We start from the raw sequence: 11982 nt of genomic DNA, 5'->3' as shown, positions 1-11982 counted from the left end.
AAACATGGCTACTATACCGGAAGAGTCAAATTCTTGATTTTATTTACACTTAAAAAGCTACACGCAACAATTAGCTACTGTATGGAACAGCACAAATTTCCACCACGTTGTTGTCTGCATTGCCTAGGATTGTACAGAGGAGCGAGGCACATGAAACTAATTTGTTACTTTGTTGTTGTTGTTGAGCCGTTTCTTCTCTGTTCTTTGGTGTTTGTGATATAGTCTGAGTCACAGGATACCTGGGCCAGTGAGAAAATAGTTAGTGGAATTTCCTGGGCTAACTGCCTGTGGGAGCCATGGTTATAAGGATTCTGGCACAAAAGACTATTCTACATTTCAAAACTCGGATAGCAAGAGAGTAGCAACGATTCAGCCAACAGTGTAGCTGTTTTTTCCAAGAAGGAAAAACTAGGTTGTATATACTGTGGGCATTTGAGTTGTGGGTATTGTAGGGTTGACAGAGGATATGAAAACCCTTGATTTACAGGGGCATTTAAGATNTCCTTTGTGAATGATAAGGCTTGAAAAACACCTAAAAAGAGTCACGTTNCATGTCATCTCACATGNCATCAGAGGTGATCACAGACTCTGCAGGCAGCTGTAGTCCNCAAGGGNAAAAAGTCCTGTCNTNCCTTTNCCTGGCCCACGCGATCATNGAATGGCCACATGTGAAATCTGTAGCCANTGTAGAACTTGAGCTGCCCTTCCCAGTGCACGCCTTGCAGCACGGCCAGTCTGGCCTGCTTCCCAGAAGTTCTCAGCTGAATCATTTGCTCACTACTTCTGAGATATTAGGTTGTGGTTTCACTGTGGATCATTGTATCTCATTCATTGAGAACATTATCACGAGTGTCCATTATCAGATAGTCCGCACTTACAGGAGCTCTAGGTCAGGAAGGAGGTCAGGAGTGGGTGAGCAACATTACCGAAAACAGACTTTATAAATGCACAATACAAAAAATATATGCTAGCTGGGAGTATATCTCAGTTGGTAGAGTGCTTGCNGAGCACATACAGAGCCCTGGGTCCGATTCTCAACCAGCATAGACGGGCTGTNGTAGCTCGCACTCCAGAGGTAGAGGCAGGAGAATCAGAAGTCGAAATTCACCACTGGCTACATATGGAGTTCAAGACCAGTCTGGGCATCAACTTTCTGGGAATTCATAGTTATTTCCAAACATTTTAACTCACAAAACTATGGGAACAGGAGAGATAACCAATGTGTTCTTCCTATACAGATAGACCGACCAGTGATGTCTCTATACTCACTGCTGACAAGCGGGCAGTAGGCTTATTTACCAGTGTCAAACGTCTCTTCCAGGCTCAGCAGGAGTTGGCGAAGCAGCTCTCTACCCTTCCCCGAGACAACTACAACCTCCTGAGCTACNTCTGCAGGTGAGCATCCAGGTGTGGAGCCACAGTTTCCAGCCACAGCAGAAAGAAGTCCCCGTTAGAAGAGGAAGCTTTCTAAGGTCACAGATTCTGGTCCAGAACTGTAGAAGCTCAACTCTGTTTGCATATTATTGACAGAGGGCTCATCAGGGATCCCTAAGAACCTGCACACAGAACACATGTACTCTTCCTTCAGACCTGCCCCAGGCCATGCAAGAGAACCTGGAATGCCTGTTATCCCTGAAACTACCACCCTGGAAACATTCATTCTAGGCCACCATTTATAGTTTCCTGCAGTCCTCTGTGGGAACCTACTGTGTGAGGTCCTTTGTGAGGATCTACTGTGTGAGGTCCTTGTGGCGACACCTGACAGGTGGACCAGCCCAGATCTGCTGTGGTGGAGACACCTTCACCCCATACACACCTCCATTTTGTCATTTTCAAAAATACTGTGATGTAATTTCCAAGTTGTAAAGATGATTCTGACTTAATCTGGAAACCACAAAGAGACAAGAACTGTGAATAAGGACCAGCACTAATGCAGCCCCTCGTCCAGTGATGCCTTCCTTCTCTTGGGTGTTTTATCTTCTGATGCATCTTTTCTACTGCAGTGAAACTGCAGGAATGGTTTTATACCCATGAAAAGCATGTCCTTTATCCCAGAATAAATTATCCCATAATAACTCATAATTTTCATCATTTGAACATACGATTTCTTATTTCTCCTAATTTTTACAAATAAAGTTCTTAAGAAATTAATTTTATAAATCACCTAAATTTTATGATATTTCAGTCTACCCCCTTTGAATGCTTTTTAAAAATATCCAGAATTCCTTTACCTATCTGTTTAGTTGTTTTTGTTTTTCTAACACATCTAAGGATTTCAGGCCTTCTAATGGGTGGAAGTATAGTAGAATTGAGCAGCCGCTGGGAGTGAGAGATGCTCACAGACTCCTCAGTTTTCCTCTCTGGAGANGTGAGTGGGATGGGAACTGAGAAGTGAGTGAAAAAGGCAAATCAATGAAGCTGTTGGACACCCATCTGAATCCTTAAAGTCACCTCTTCCTCCTAAGCAACCCTTGCTGTGAGATTCTCCATCTCCAGCCTGCCCCTCCCCACTCCCCCGGCAACTGAACAGGCCATGGCTCCTCCTCTCTCCTTGGTCTGTGAACTTCCAGAAAGTCTTACAGGCAGAGCCAGTTCACTCCATTCCAGAAACAGGGGAAAGCTATAATTCCACAAGTGNACCTACCGCTGGGTCCCGGGAGCACTCAGGCTCTCTCTCATGGGCACTTCCCATTGTCTAAGATGGGGCTTCCTGTTGCCCACAGATTTCTGCATGAAATCCAGCTGAACTGTGCCGTCAACAAGATGAGCGTGGACAACCTGGCCACTGTGATCGGGGTGAACCTCATCAGGTCGAAGGTTGAAGACCCGGCTGTGATTATGAGAGGTACACAGGCTGATCCTGCAGGGAAGCGGCNCGCTNGGCGTGACAGCGAGAACACTGCCCCCTAGTGCCCATTTGATGTCCTGCCGCTTACCGAGCTTGCCTACTTGACCTCTTCTGACATCCCCCATGAGGTCAGCAGCACAGGAATTAGGTCCCCTGTTCAATGGTCACGGATCNCAGCAGTCTAACCTCAAACCAATTAACTAGTGCTTGCCAGTCCTTTGATGACTTTAACATACCCTTAGCCAAGACGAGCAAACAGGGTTTTATTTTACAAGCCGGTTTCACAAAATTGTTGCTGTAAAGCTCGGCTGAAAGCTTTCTAAGGTTGTGTCTTGGCTCAATAAGCAAAAGTCCTGGCTGAGAAGACTCGTGCATGCATGTGGGGAGGAAGTGTCCCTGACATCCATTTGCTTCAGGAGTAATAACAAGACAGACCGTATTGAGGACCACAGGTGAAGAGAAAGATATCACCCTCCCCCCACCCTGCCTGTTATTATTACATCTATTGTCTGATAAAAACTGATCCAAGGAAATATAGGTGTAAAGTGTCCTCAATGCTCACTGCTCACCCCCTTATATATTCTCATTTTAGACATCCTCTCACTAAAAATATTTTACCCCAAACAATTAAAACAGGTCCCATGAGAGCAAACGAAGCCTGTGGCATTAGGGCCAATGGGGAAATACCCTATTGGTGGGCAGCAACTCTTGGGTGCTTCCAGGAGCCTGCTCCATGTACCAGCACGGCAAATCTCTTCTTTCTTTCAGGGACTCCTCAGATCCAAAGAGTGATGACCATGATGATCAGAGACCACGAAGTCCTCTTCCCCAAGTCTAAGGATGCACCGATCTCACCCCCTGCCCAGAAAAACGATGCCAAGAAGGCTCCAGTGCCGCGAAGCTCTGTGGGGTGGGATGCCACGGAAGACCCACCCCTTTCTAGGACAGACAGCTTCAGTAACACAGTAAGATGCCTGCTGCCCCTCAGACTCCTCCTTTAGTCTGGTCATTCTGAGGCAGCAGTTTGAGGAGCGGTGGGTGATGCTGGGGCCATGTGTAGAGTTGGCAGTGACCTGTCAGAACACATTTGGAAAGCCTGGGCTAGTGACATGTGCGAGAACTGCCTGCAGGCTGACTCTCTGGGTCTTTCCTAAAATCATCTCCAAGACAAAAACCCAGGGAAGTTCGACAGAGAAAATAACTGCAGCATTGCATGTGTCTGGGTAAGAGCTGCCGAGCATTCCGAGGGAAAGTCCAGAGGGCATGGGTGTCCTGCTCATGATGAACGTGATTTCTTCCTCAGAGCAGGGATGTGTCCGTGTGGTCTTTCTCATTCCCTGATAAGCTGCCTCGACAATGTCAGCCCCTCGCTTGGACAGAAGGCTTGGAGATCACGTTCACAGAGTCACTAGACTCTGCAGTCTCCAATGGGTAGACTATTAGAGGGCCCCAACTCACAAAGGTCAAATATTTTCATGTATTTAGAGGAACAAATGTTTTTTAATGGAATCTGTAGACTTTTTATAGCAGCTTGGTTTTTTTGGGTTTTTTTGGTTTTTTTTGTTTTTTTAAATGGGGCCAAGTCAGCCCCTCGCTTGGCTGACTTCAAATCTCTAGCTGACCAAGAGAGCTACCTATGACTCCGTTAAAGATGGGGGTTGGGGGAGGGCAATAANTTGTGGTGGTTGTAGTTTTGTTTTAGATGGGTTTTGTATGGCCACGGGCATCTTACTAGAACTCTAAACTGCATTACGATTTAAAGTTTTGTTAACCAGTCACCCACAGTCCTTGACAGCTAAGGCGTGGCTCCTTCAACAGTAGCCTGTGACAACAGAACAACAGTCTGTGCTGAGCAAGTAATTGAATCAGCTCCACACCCCGACTCTGGGGACAATGCAGCNCACATGTCCTTTGGTTGAGGATCTGAGGCAAGAGAGTTTGACCAAGGTGTCAGCACTAGCATACTCTAGGGCAGGGCTGCAAGCCCCAGGTCCTATTCCCACTGCAAGAACACATGCCACAACTGAAGCATGGGATGGGCTAGGAAATATCCCAGCCCCTGACTTTCCCATCTTAAGTGGGAAATGATTTTTTTCATTTTGTTTTTTTTTTCTTTTTCTTTTCAATTTGGTTTTATATACAACCACATGGTTCAAAACAAACAAACAAAAAACCCCAAATCATAGGAAGGGATCGGCTGACAAGTGTAGGGCTACTTAGGAGAGGAGAGCGTCATGCCANTGTGTGGTTGGCGGTTACAGTCCACAGCGGCAGAGAACCCATGGCAGCGAGGGCTTGAGGTGCTGGGTGCTGGGCGCAGTGGCTGGCTCCACAGTCAGGGAACAGAGAGGTGAACGCTGTCACCCAGTCCCTATTCTCCTTTCTCTTCAGTCCAGGATTGGTTCTGCCCACAGGTAACGTGGGTCTTCCCACCTCTGTTACTCTAGACATTCCTGGCTGCTGCCCCAAGAGGATCGTTTCTATAGTGATTCTAGATTCTGGCAAATTGAATGTCTCCTTGAAGTTCTTTGCCAGCTTCTTCCTGGTCATTGATCTTTTCCTTTCCAATCAGTATAAGCGTGGGACAGCACAGGGAGTTGCCAGCAGGAGACCTTTATTGCCTGTGAAACACTTCGCAAAGCTTGCCAGCTTTTCACTTAGCATATGGCGTTTGTGTGGTTTTGTTCTTAATTTTGGAGGTTGTGGAAAGACATTCCTTGGAGTTTGCTGAACTTCTCTTATGGGTCTCGGGCTCTGAGTCACAACTAACTGACAAAACCTCCCAAGTTCATGAAAGGCTCCTAGCTCGAGATTTTTACACCAACCAAGCAAATGGTTTTAGTCCATGCTTCCTCTCTAGCTCTTGAATGGCTAGAGTCCCTGAACTGTAATATCCTCTTGGCAAGTTATCACACAGAAAATTAACTGAGGTGATGTACTGAGGGTGTCACAGGTGTGTGACCAGGAAACACTTCCTTCCTGGTCTCTAATCCTTAGGAGTGTGGCACACAGAAGGAAAAAAACCTTATATAACATCCATGACTATTTTTTTCAGGCAAGTAGTCCTGATGCCACCAGTCCCACTGGACCACTGCCCGGTGACCAGCATCAGGAAGACAGCGGAAAAGCCCCCAGGGAAAACCCAGGAGAATGGAAGATGCAATCCCGTAAAAGGACTCAAACGCTTCCCAACCGGAAGTGTTTCCTGACGTCTGCATTCCAAGGCACCACCAGCAGCAAACTGGAAATCTTTAAAAATGAGTTCTGGTCTCCATCTTCAGAGGCTAAGGCAGGAGAAGGGCACAGGCGAACTATGTCCCAAGACTTGCGCCACCTTTCCAATGACCAGCGGACTTCTACCTATGATAATGTCCCCACCTCACCACAGTCCCAAGGGAACCCAGCAGGTGCACTCTCTCCCCATGCCAGTGACTCCAAGAGAGATGCTCTTGTTAGCACAGACTCTGAAATGGAGGCTGGAAGCAAGAACTCTGGCGAGGATGACCTTGATTCTCTGCAGAGGACAGTCCAGAACCTACAGAAGGAAATAGAAACCCAGAAGCAGGTGTATGAGGAACAGATAAAAAAGTAAGTCATGTGCCGAGGGCCGCGTGCACTTGACTTCTGTGTTTAGTAGGAAGGATACTGTCCCCACCTTCCAAAATGTCCCGGTATAAAGGGGACAGAGCATTCTGTAGCAGCCAACCCTAATAAAGGACCAAGGGAGAGAGATGTGACAGGTGAGTTAGTGAGAATCCTTACACTTCCGATGAGGTCCATGGAAACATAGATATGAAACCCATGTAGCCTCAAGGGTGAATATGTGTAACTGAGTTGGGGAATTTCCTTGTTCTCCATATTAGTGTATGTTATCAGTGCCGACCATCTGGTATTGAGGAACAGTTGGTATGCTCTTCTCTAGAGCCATCAAGGCACCCCTGGGTGGCCTGTTGTTCTTTGTGTAGGATTGAGGTCTTGTGGGCCTTCCCTGATTCACACTGGCATGTTTACATTTGGGCAGCCATGTTGGTGAGGCTTTATGACTTTAGCTTCTGAGTGGTAGGAGACAGGATCCCCCAGCAAACTCCCTGACTGTCTGGCTCTTAACAGTCTTTCTGCTCCTTTCTCCACAAGGTTCCCTGAGCCTTAGACGTGGGAGTGTTTTGTAGGATCTATCCGCTGGGGTTAGAATCCACAACTCTGCATTTTGATTGGTTGTGGTTTTCTGTAATGGTCTTGGTTTCAAAGAGGGAAGCTTCCTTGACGAGTGGTGAAGACTAATCTTACCTGTGGGTGTGAGGACACATTAGATTGTTGTTAGGGCTTCTTACCTGTGGGTGTGANGACACATTAGATTGTTGTTAGGGCTTCTTACCTGTGGGTGTGAGGACACATTAGATTGTTGTTAGGGCTTCTTACCTGTGGGTGTGAGGACACATTAGATTGTTGTTAGGGCTTCTTACCTGTGGGTGTGAGGACACATTAGATTGTTGTTAGGGCTTCTTACCTGTGGGTGTGAGGACACATTAGACTGTTGTTAGGGCTTATGATGGTTCAGTAATGTGGTGATTGTAGGTTTTCCTCCGAGATCCATGACTTCACTAGTTAGCTAGGCTTCTGTACCAGGCTTCCCTCTTGTTGGGTGGGTNTTACGGTTAATTAGCTGATGGTTACTGCCTAGGTGTGTGTGCCACCTTAGGGTTGTCATGCCACGTTGGTATTGTTGTGATCCCCTCCCCATTTTTCTTCTGAGGCAAAAAAAAATTTGTTTTTTGAGACAGGGTTTCTCTGTGTAGCCTTGGCTGTCCTGGAACTCACTCTGTAGACCAGGCTGGCCTTGAACTCAGACACCCACCTGCCTCTGCCTCCCAAGTGCTGGGATTAAAGGAGTGCACCACCACACCGGGCTGCAAATTCTTTCTCAGAGAGGTAACCTTGTCCAACTTGACACACAGGAAACTTGTCATAATGAGGTTAATCTACTTTCATATTTATGGATACTTTTATTAAGATTTAGGTACCAGAAAGAAAGACTATTGTGAGTTTCCATCCATTGTCCCATATAGGGGGATGGCCCCCAAGCAAAGCATGTTTTTTTGTCTGAAAACCTGAAATCAACCATTTGTGGAGTTATAAGACTTGGGTGACATCTTATCCGGTAGAAAATCAGTCCCAGATAAGGCTCTGATTGTGCCCTAGCCTGAGTGCCAGTGAGAATCAGGAAAAGGACTGACTGCCATAGAGATGTCTGTGTTTCCAAATACATAAGGGTCTCTAAGTCGCCCGTTAGCCCATCCATGGCAGAGGCAGGAGAATTAGCAGCTGGGCAATGCCTTCTGATTCAATCCACATAGGAANCACCCCACTGATCAGAAGAATCAGGGGTTCCAAANGTCTCAACGCATTCTTGAAGGCCACATAGCTGATTAGTGTGGGGCCGGGCTTTGAACCTTGAACCCAGGTCAGTCCGGCTCTCAAGTCCATGGAGATTCTACTCTCCCCTGCAATCAGTGGTCAAGATCCATCCCAGCATCCCACTTTCTCCAAGCCAGAAAAGAATGAAAAGCCAGAGGAGAAGACTGACTCTATAATGGGAGGCTCTGGAGGAATGAGGAAAAGGTCTGTAGGAAAAGCAAGACAGACAGGGGCAGGCACAGCTCTGAGGGAGTGGTCCACACAGAGCCAGCCATGGCTCTTGAACTCAGAACGTGAGGCATGGGCTCAGAGGGGAACCTCAGTCTGTAGATGACTATGGGCAGGCTGCTGGGGAGGAGGAGGGGACAGGAGTCACAGAATGAGCTTGGGGAGGAGGGNAGCACCCAGGGGAGGAAATTCTGAAATTCCCAATCACACAATTTGGATTTCACCCACAGATCGGAAGTTTCCTCCTTAGGCTTGAGAAATAAACTACNTTCATTCATTCCTAGGGGTTAGTTCCCCAGAGCTTGGGAGGGCACCTGGGGCTGTATTAGGATTTCAGCCAGTAGCAATGAATGTCATGAAAATTCAGGAAATTTATAGTTCACCCACCCTGAGCAGGATTTAGAATTTTAGTGGGACTCTGGTCCCCAAAATATGTTTCCCTTTGCCTTTCCAAATCTTGGTCCCAGGAGGGTCTTGGTTAGGAAGGGCTTTTGGTCCAGGATGTCTATCCACTGGAGCAGGGTAGAGAGGATCTAGAATACTGTCCACAGCCTTAGCTGAACTGGGCAAAACATNGTGCTCTAAGGTAGAAANACAAATCTGTTCATTACAGATGGCTTCTTCTTTCAAATATTTTGTCTGATTAAAAATATGGTACAATATATATAACTGACGTGGAGCACAGTAACCCAGGAGGTGTCTCCAGGGTGTTAAGTGGGGCTCTGAGTGCTTTGGGAATTGAGGTTTTCTGTAAAGTCTTCTGGAAGGAAGAACATACACAGAAGGCAATGGCTAGACTGGCACCTTGTGTCTCAAAAAGGCAAATGAACAAGAGGTCGTGAACATGGGTGGAGGTCTGTGAAGGAAGGGTTTAAAATGAATGCTCTGCTCTCCCTTGGTTTCCTCCCTTGCAGCCTGGAGAAGGAAAATTACGATGTCTGGGCTAAGGTGGTGAGGCTCAATGAAGAACTGGAGAGGGAGAGGAAGAAATTCGCGGCCCTGGAAATCAGCCTTCGAAATGTGGAGCGCTCCCGGGAGGACGTTGAAAAGAGGAACAGAGTCTTGGAAGAAGAAGTCAAGGAGTTTGTGAAGTCGATGGAGAAGCCCAAGACAAAGACCGATCCTTGAGGGTCTGAGTTGTGTGTCAGGGACAGTCAACTCCACTCCATTTCTTCATGCTCCTAGTGAGCTGGAAGCAGGATTACCTCCTAGGATGGNCAGGGTATCTGAGGGGATGTGCCACAATCCTCAGCAAATACACAGAAGATGAGAGTGTACAAGGAACACACCAGGACACTTGCCACCATGTGCTGTGCTCCAAGGATTGCGTTATTCCACTGTGGGAAGAGTGAACTGGAATCTTCCAGTGCATGACCAGCTCCAAAGGAGACATTTAAGGTGTGTGACATCTCAGGACCCCAGGCCAGAGCTAGGCCAAGGCCTCAGTTCTTTGTTGTCTCTGTGGCTGTCTTGCCTGGTCAGATGGTTCTGGTCACTCTGAAACATGGCCAGAAAATGTTACTTCACTCTCCAGTGCTGGCCAACTGAGGGCTGCTNGGAGAGGCTGAACTGTTGGAACTGTTGGAATCAAACAATATTTATGAAAGCAAAATGAGTGAGAAAATTATATTCAANTAAAGAAAACAGAAAACAGAAATTGAGCAAGGATATTGACAATCTATGAAACACTTTTATTAGAATTAGTAAAAGGGGGTTTGGTAAAATTAATAAAAGCTGGCTCTGTGGCTGAGAGAACTGGCTGCTCTTTCAGAGGACTCAGCATCCACACCATGGCTAACAAACCTCTGTAGCTACAGTTCCAGGAGACCTGACACCCTCTGAGGGCACCATATATACATATGCTGCCCATACATATATGCAAACAAACACCCATACACACACACACACACATACATACATACATACATACATACATACATACATACATACCAACAACAAAGAAAAAAATAATTAGTAAAAGGCACCTCTTGCCTGAAGCAGGTGAATCTTTCTTGTGGTACGTGGCTGTGTGACCAGGGCTTTGGGTTCCATCCTGAGTCACCCTCCAGTGGACGAAACTTGTCTGCAAAGCCTCAGAGCAAAGGTTTCTAACTATGAAATGACTTTAGGGGTGTGGATTTGTATAGTGAAGAGTCAAGACTATGAATTATTATTGTCATTGTTGTTATTGCTATTTTACTTCAACAAAATGAAAATGAGTTTATTTGCTCTTTAGAGGGGGATCAGGCACAATCATCTGTTTTCTCAACTATAGCTAATGCCACCTGCCCTTTGTTGAGTTAATTATAAAACCAATCAACCAACAATATCGCTGACTACTCTCTGGCCACAATGGTCTCCCTGCTCCCGTGGCTTGCCCCAGGAGGCAGTACCGTCCCAATTGCTGTGGTTGGCTTGCCACTGAACCGCTGTATTCTCAGTCATCTCTCCCCTGTGGCTAGCTGTCACAAATCCCCTGTAACCCAGTAAAATCAAAACTCTAGAGGCTTGTAGTTTATCAGTCAGATTTATAACAGTAAATTCTCAACTCATAAAACNCACACACAATGAACTCAGAGCTTGATATGAAACAAGCTGCCCACTTAGATAAGACAAATTGTCCTAGATTATTCTATCCCTTCTATGATATTCATAGCTACCTGTGGCTATTTCAAGCCATGTGGATCTGGTTCATCCTCTTCCTCCATCTTCTCTGTCTTTCTGTCTGTCCCTCTCTGTCCTATCTCTAAAACTCTCAGCCTGCCTTCTTTTCCCACTGCCTAANCACAGGCTCTAGTCTTATATTTCACCTACAGCATATTTCATCGACAGCAATCCACAGCTTTTGACCGTGGTTTGTTGTTCAAAGTATAAAAAGNAAAGACAGGAAAGTTCTGTTCTACCACTCTCAACGCCCTGAAGATGGTACTGATGGAGGAAGAATGTGTAGAGCATCGCCACAGCAAGAGCATCACCCAGCACAGAGCACCATCACAGCACAGAGCACCACCACAGCACAGAGCACCTACACAGCACAGAGCACCAGCACAGCACAGAGTATCACCACAGCACAGAGCACCATCATAGCACAGAGCACCTACACAGCACAGAGCACCACCACAGCACAGAGCTGATATCACCACAGCACAGAGCACCATCATAGCACAGAGCATCATCACAGCACAGAGCACCTACACAGCACAGAGCAGCACCACAGCACAGAGCGCCACCACAGCACAGAGCACCATCACAGCACAGAGCAGCACCACAGCACAGAGCACCAGCACAGCACAGAGCACCAGCACAGCACAGAGCACCACCACAGCACAGAGCACCATCATAGCACAGAGCACCTACACAGCACAGAGCACCACCACAGCACAGAGTATCACCACAGCACAGAGCACCATCATAGCACAGAGCACCACCACAGCACAGAGCACCTACACAGCACAGAGCACCACCACAGCACAGAGCATCACCACAGCACA

The 11982-nt window shown here is 46.8% G+C and overlaps 1 protein-coding gene across 1 annotated transcript in view; it reads left to right on the top strand.

The window, feature by feature from the left end:
* Nucleotides 1-10322, top strand: part of Arhgap25 (Rho GTPase activating protein 25) — a 74885-nt gene extending 64563 nt beyond the window's left edge. Inside the window, exons 8-12 of the mRNA XM_029478223.1 lie at nucleotides 1322-1395; nucleotides 2724-2845; nucleotides 3617-3813; nucleotides 5904-6436; nucleotides 9406-10322. Of these exons, the coding sequence (XP_029334083.1) occupies nucleotides 1322-1395; nucleotides 2724-2845; nucleotides 3617-3813; nucleotides 5904-6436; nucleotides 9406-9619 (1140 nt within the window). The 3' untranslated portion in view covers nucleotides 9620-10322. The remainder of the gene's footprint in view (nucleotides 1-1321; nucleotides 1396-2723; nucleotides 2846-3616; nucleotides 3814-5903; nucleotides 6437-9405) is intronic.
* The last annotated feature ends 1660 nt before the right edge of the window (nucleotides 10323-11982 follow it).

The sequence above is a fragment of the Mus caroli genome, chromosome 6 (assembly GCF_900094665.2).
Source record: "Mus caroli chromosome 6, CAROLI_EIJ_v1.1, whole genome shotgun sequence".
In the NCBI taxonomy this organism is placed as follows: Eukaryota; Metazoa; Chordata; class Mammalia; order Rodentia; family Muridae; genus Mus; species Mus caroli.
The sequence above is the reverse complement of the archived record's forward strand: the minus strand, read 5'-3'. Positions and strand labels throughout refer to the sequence as shown.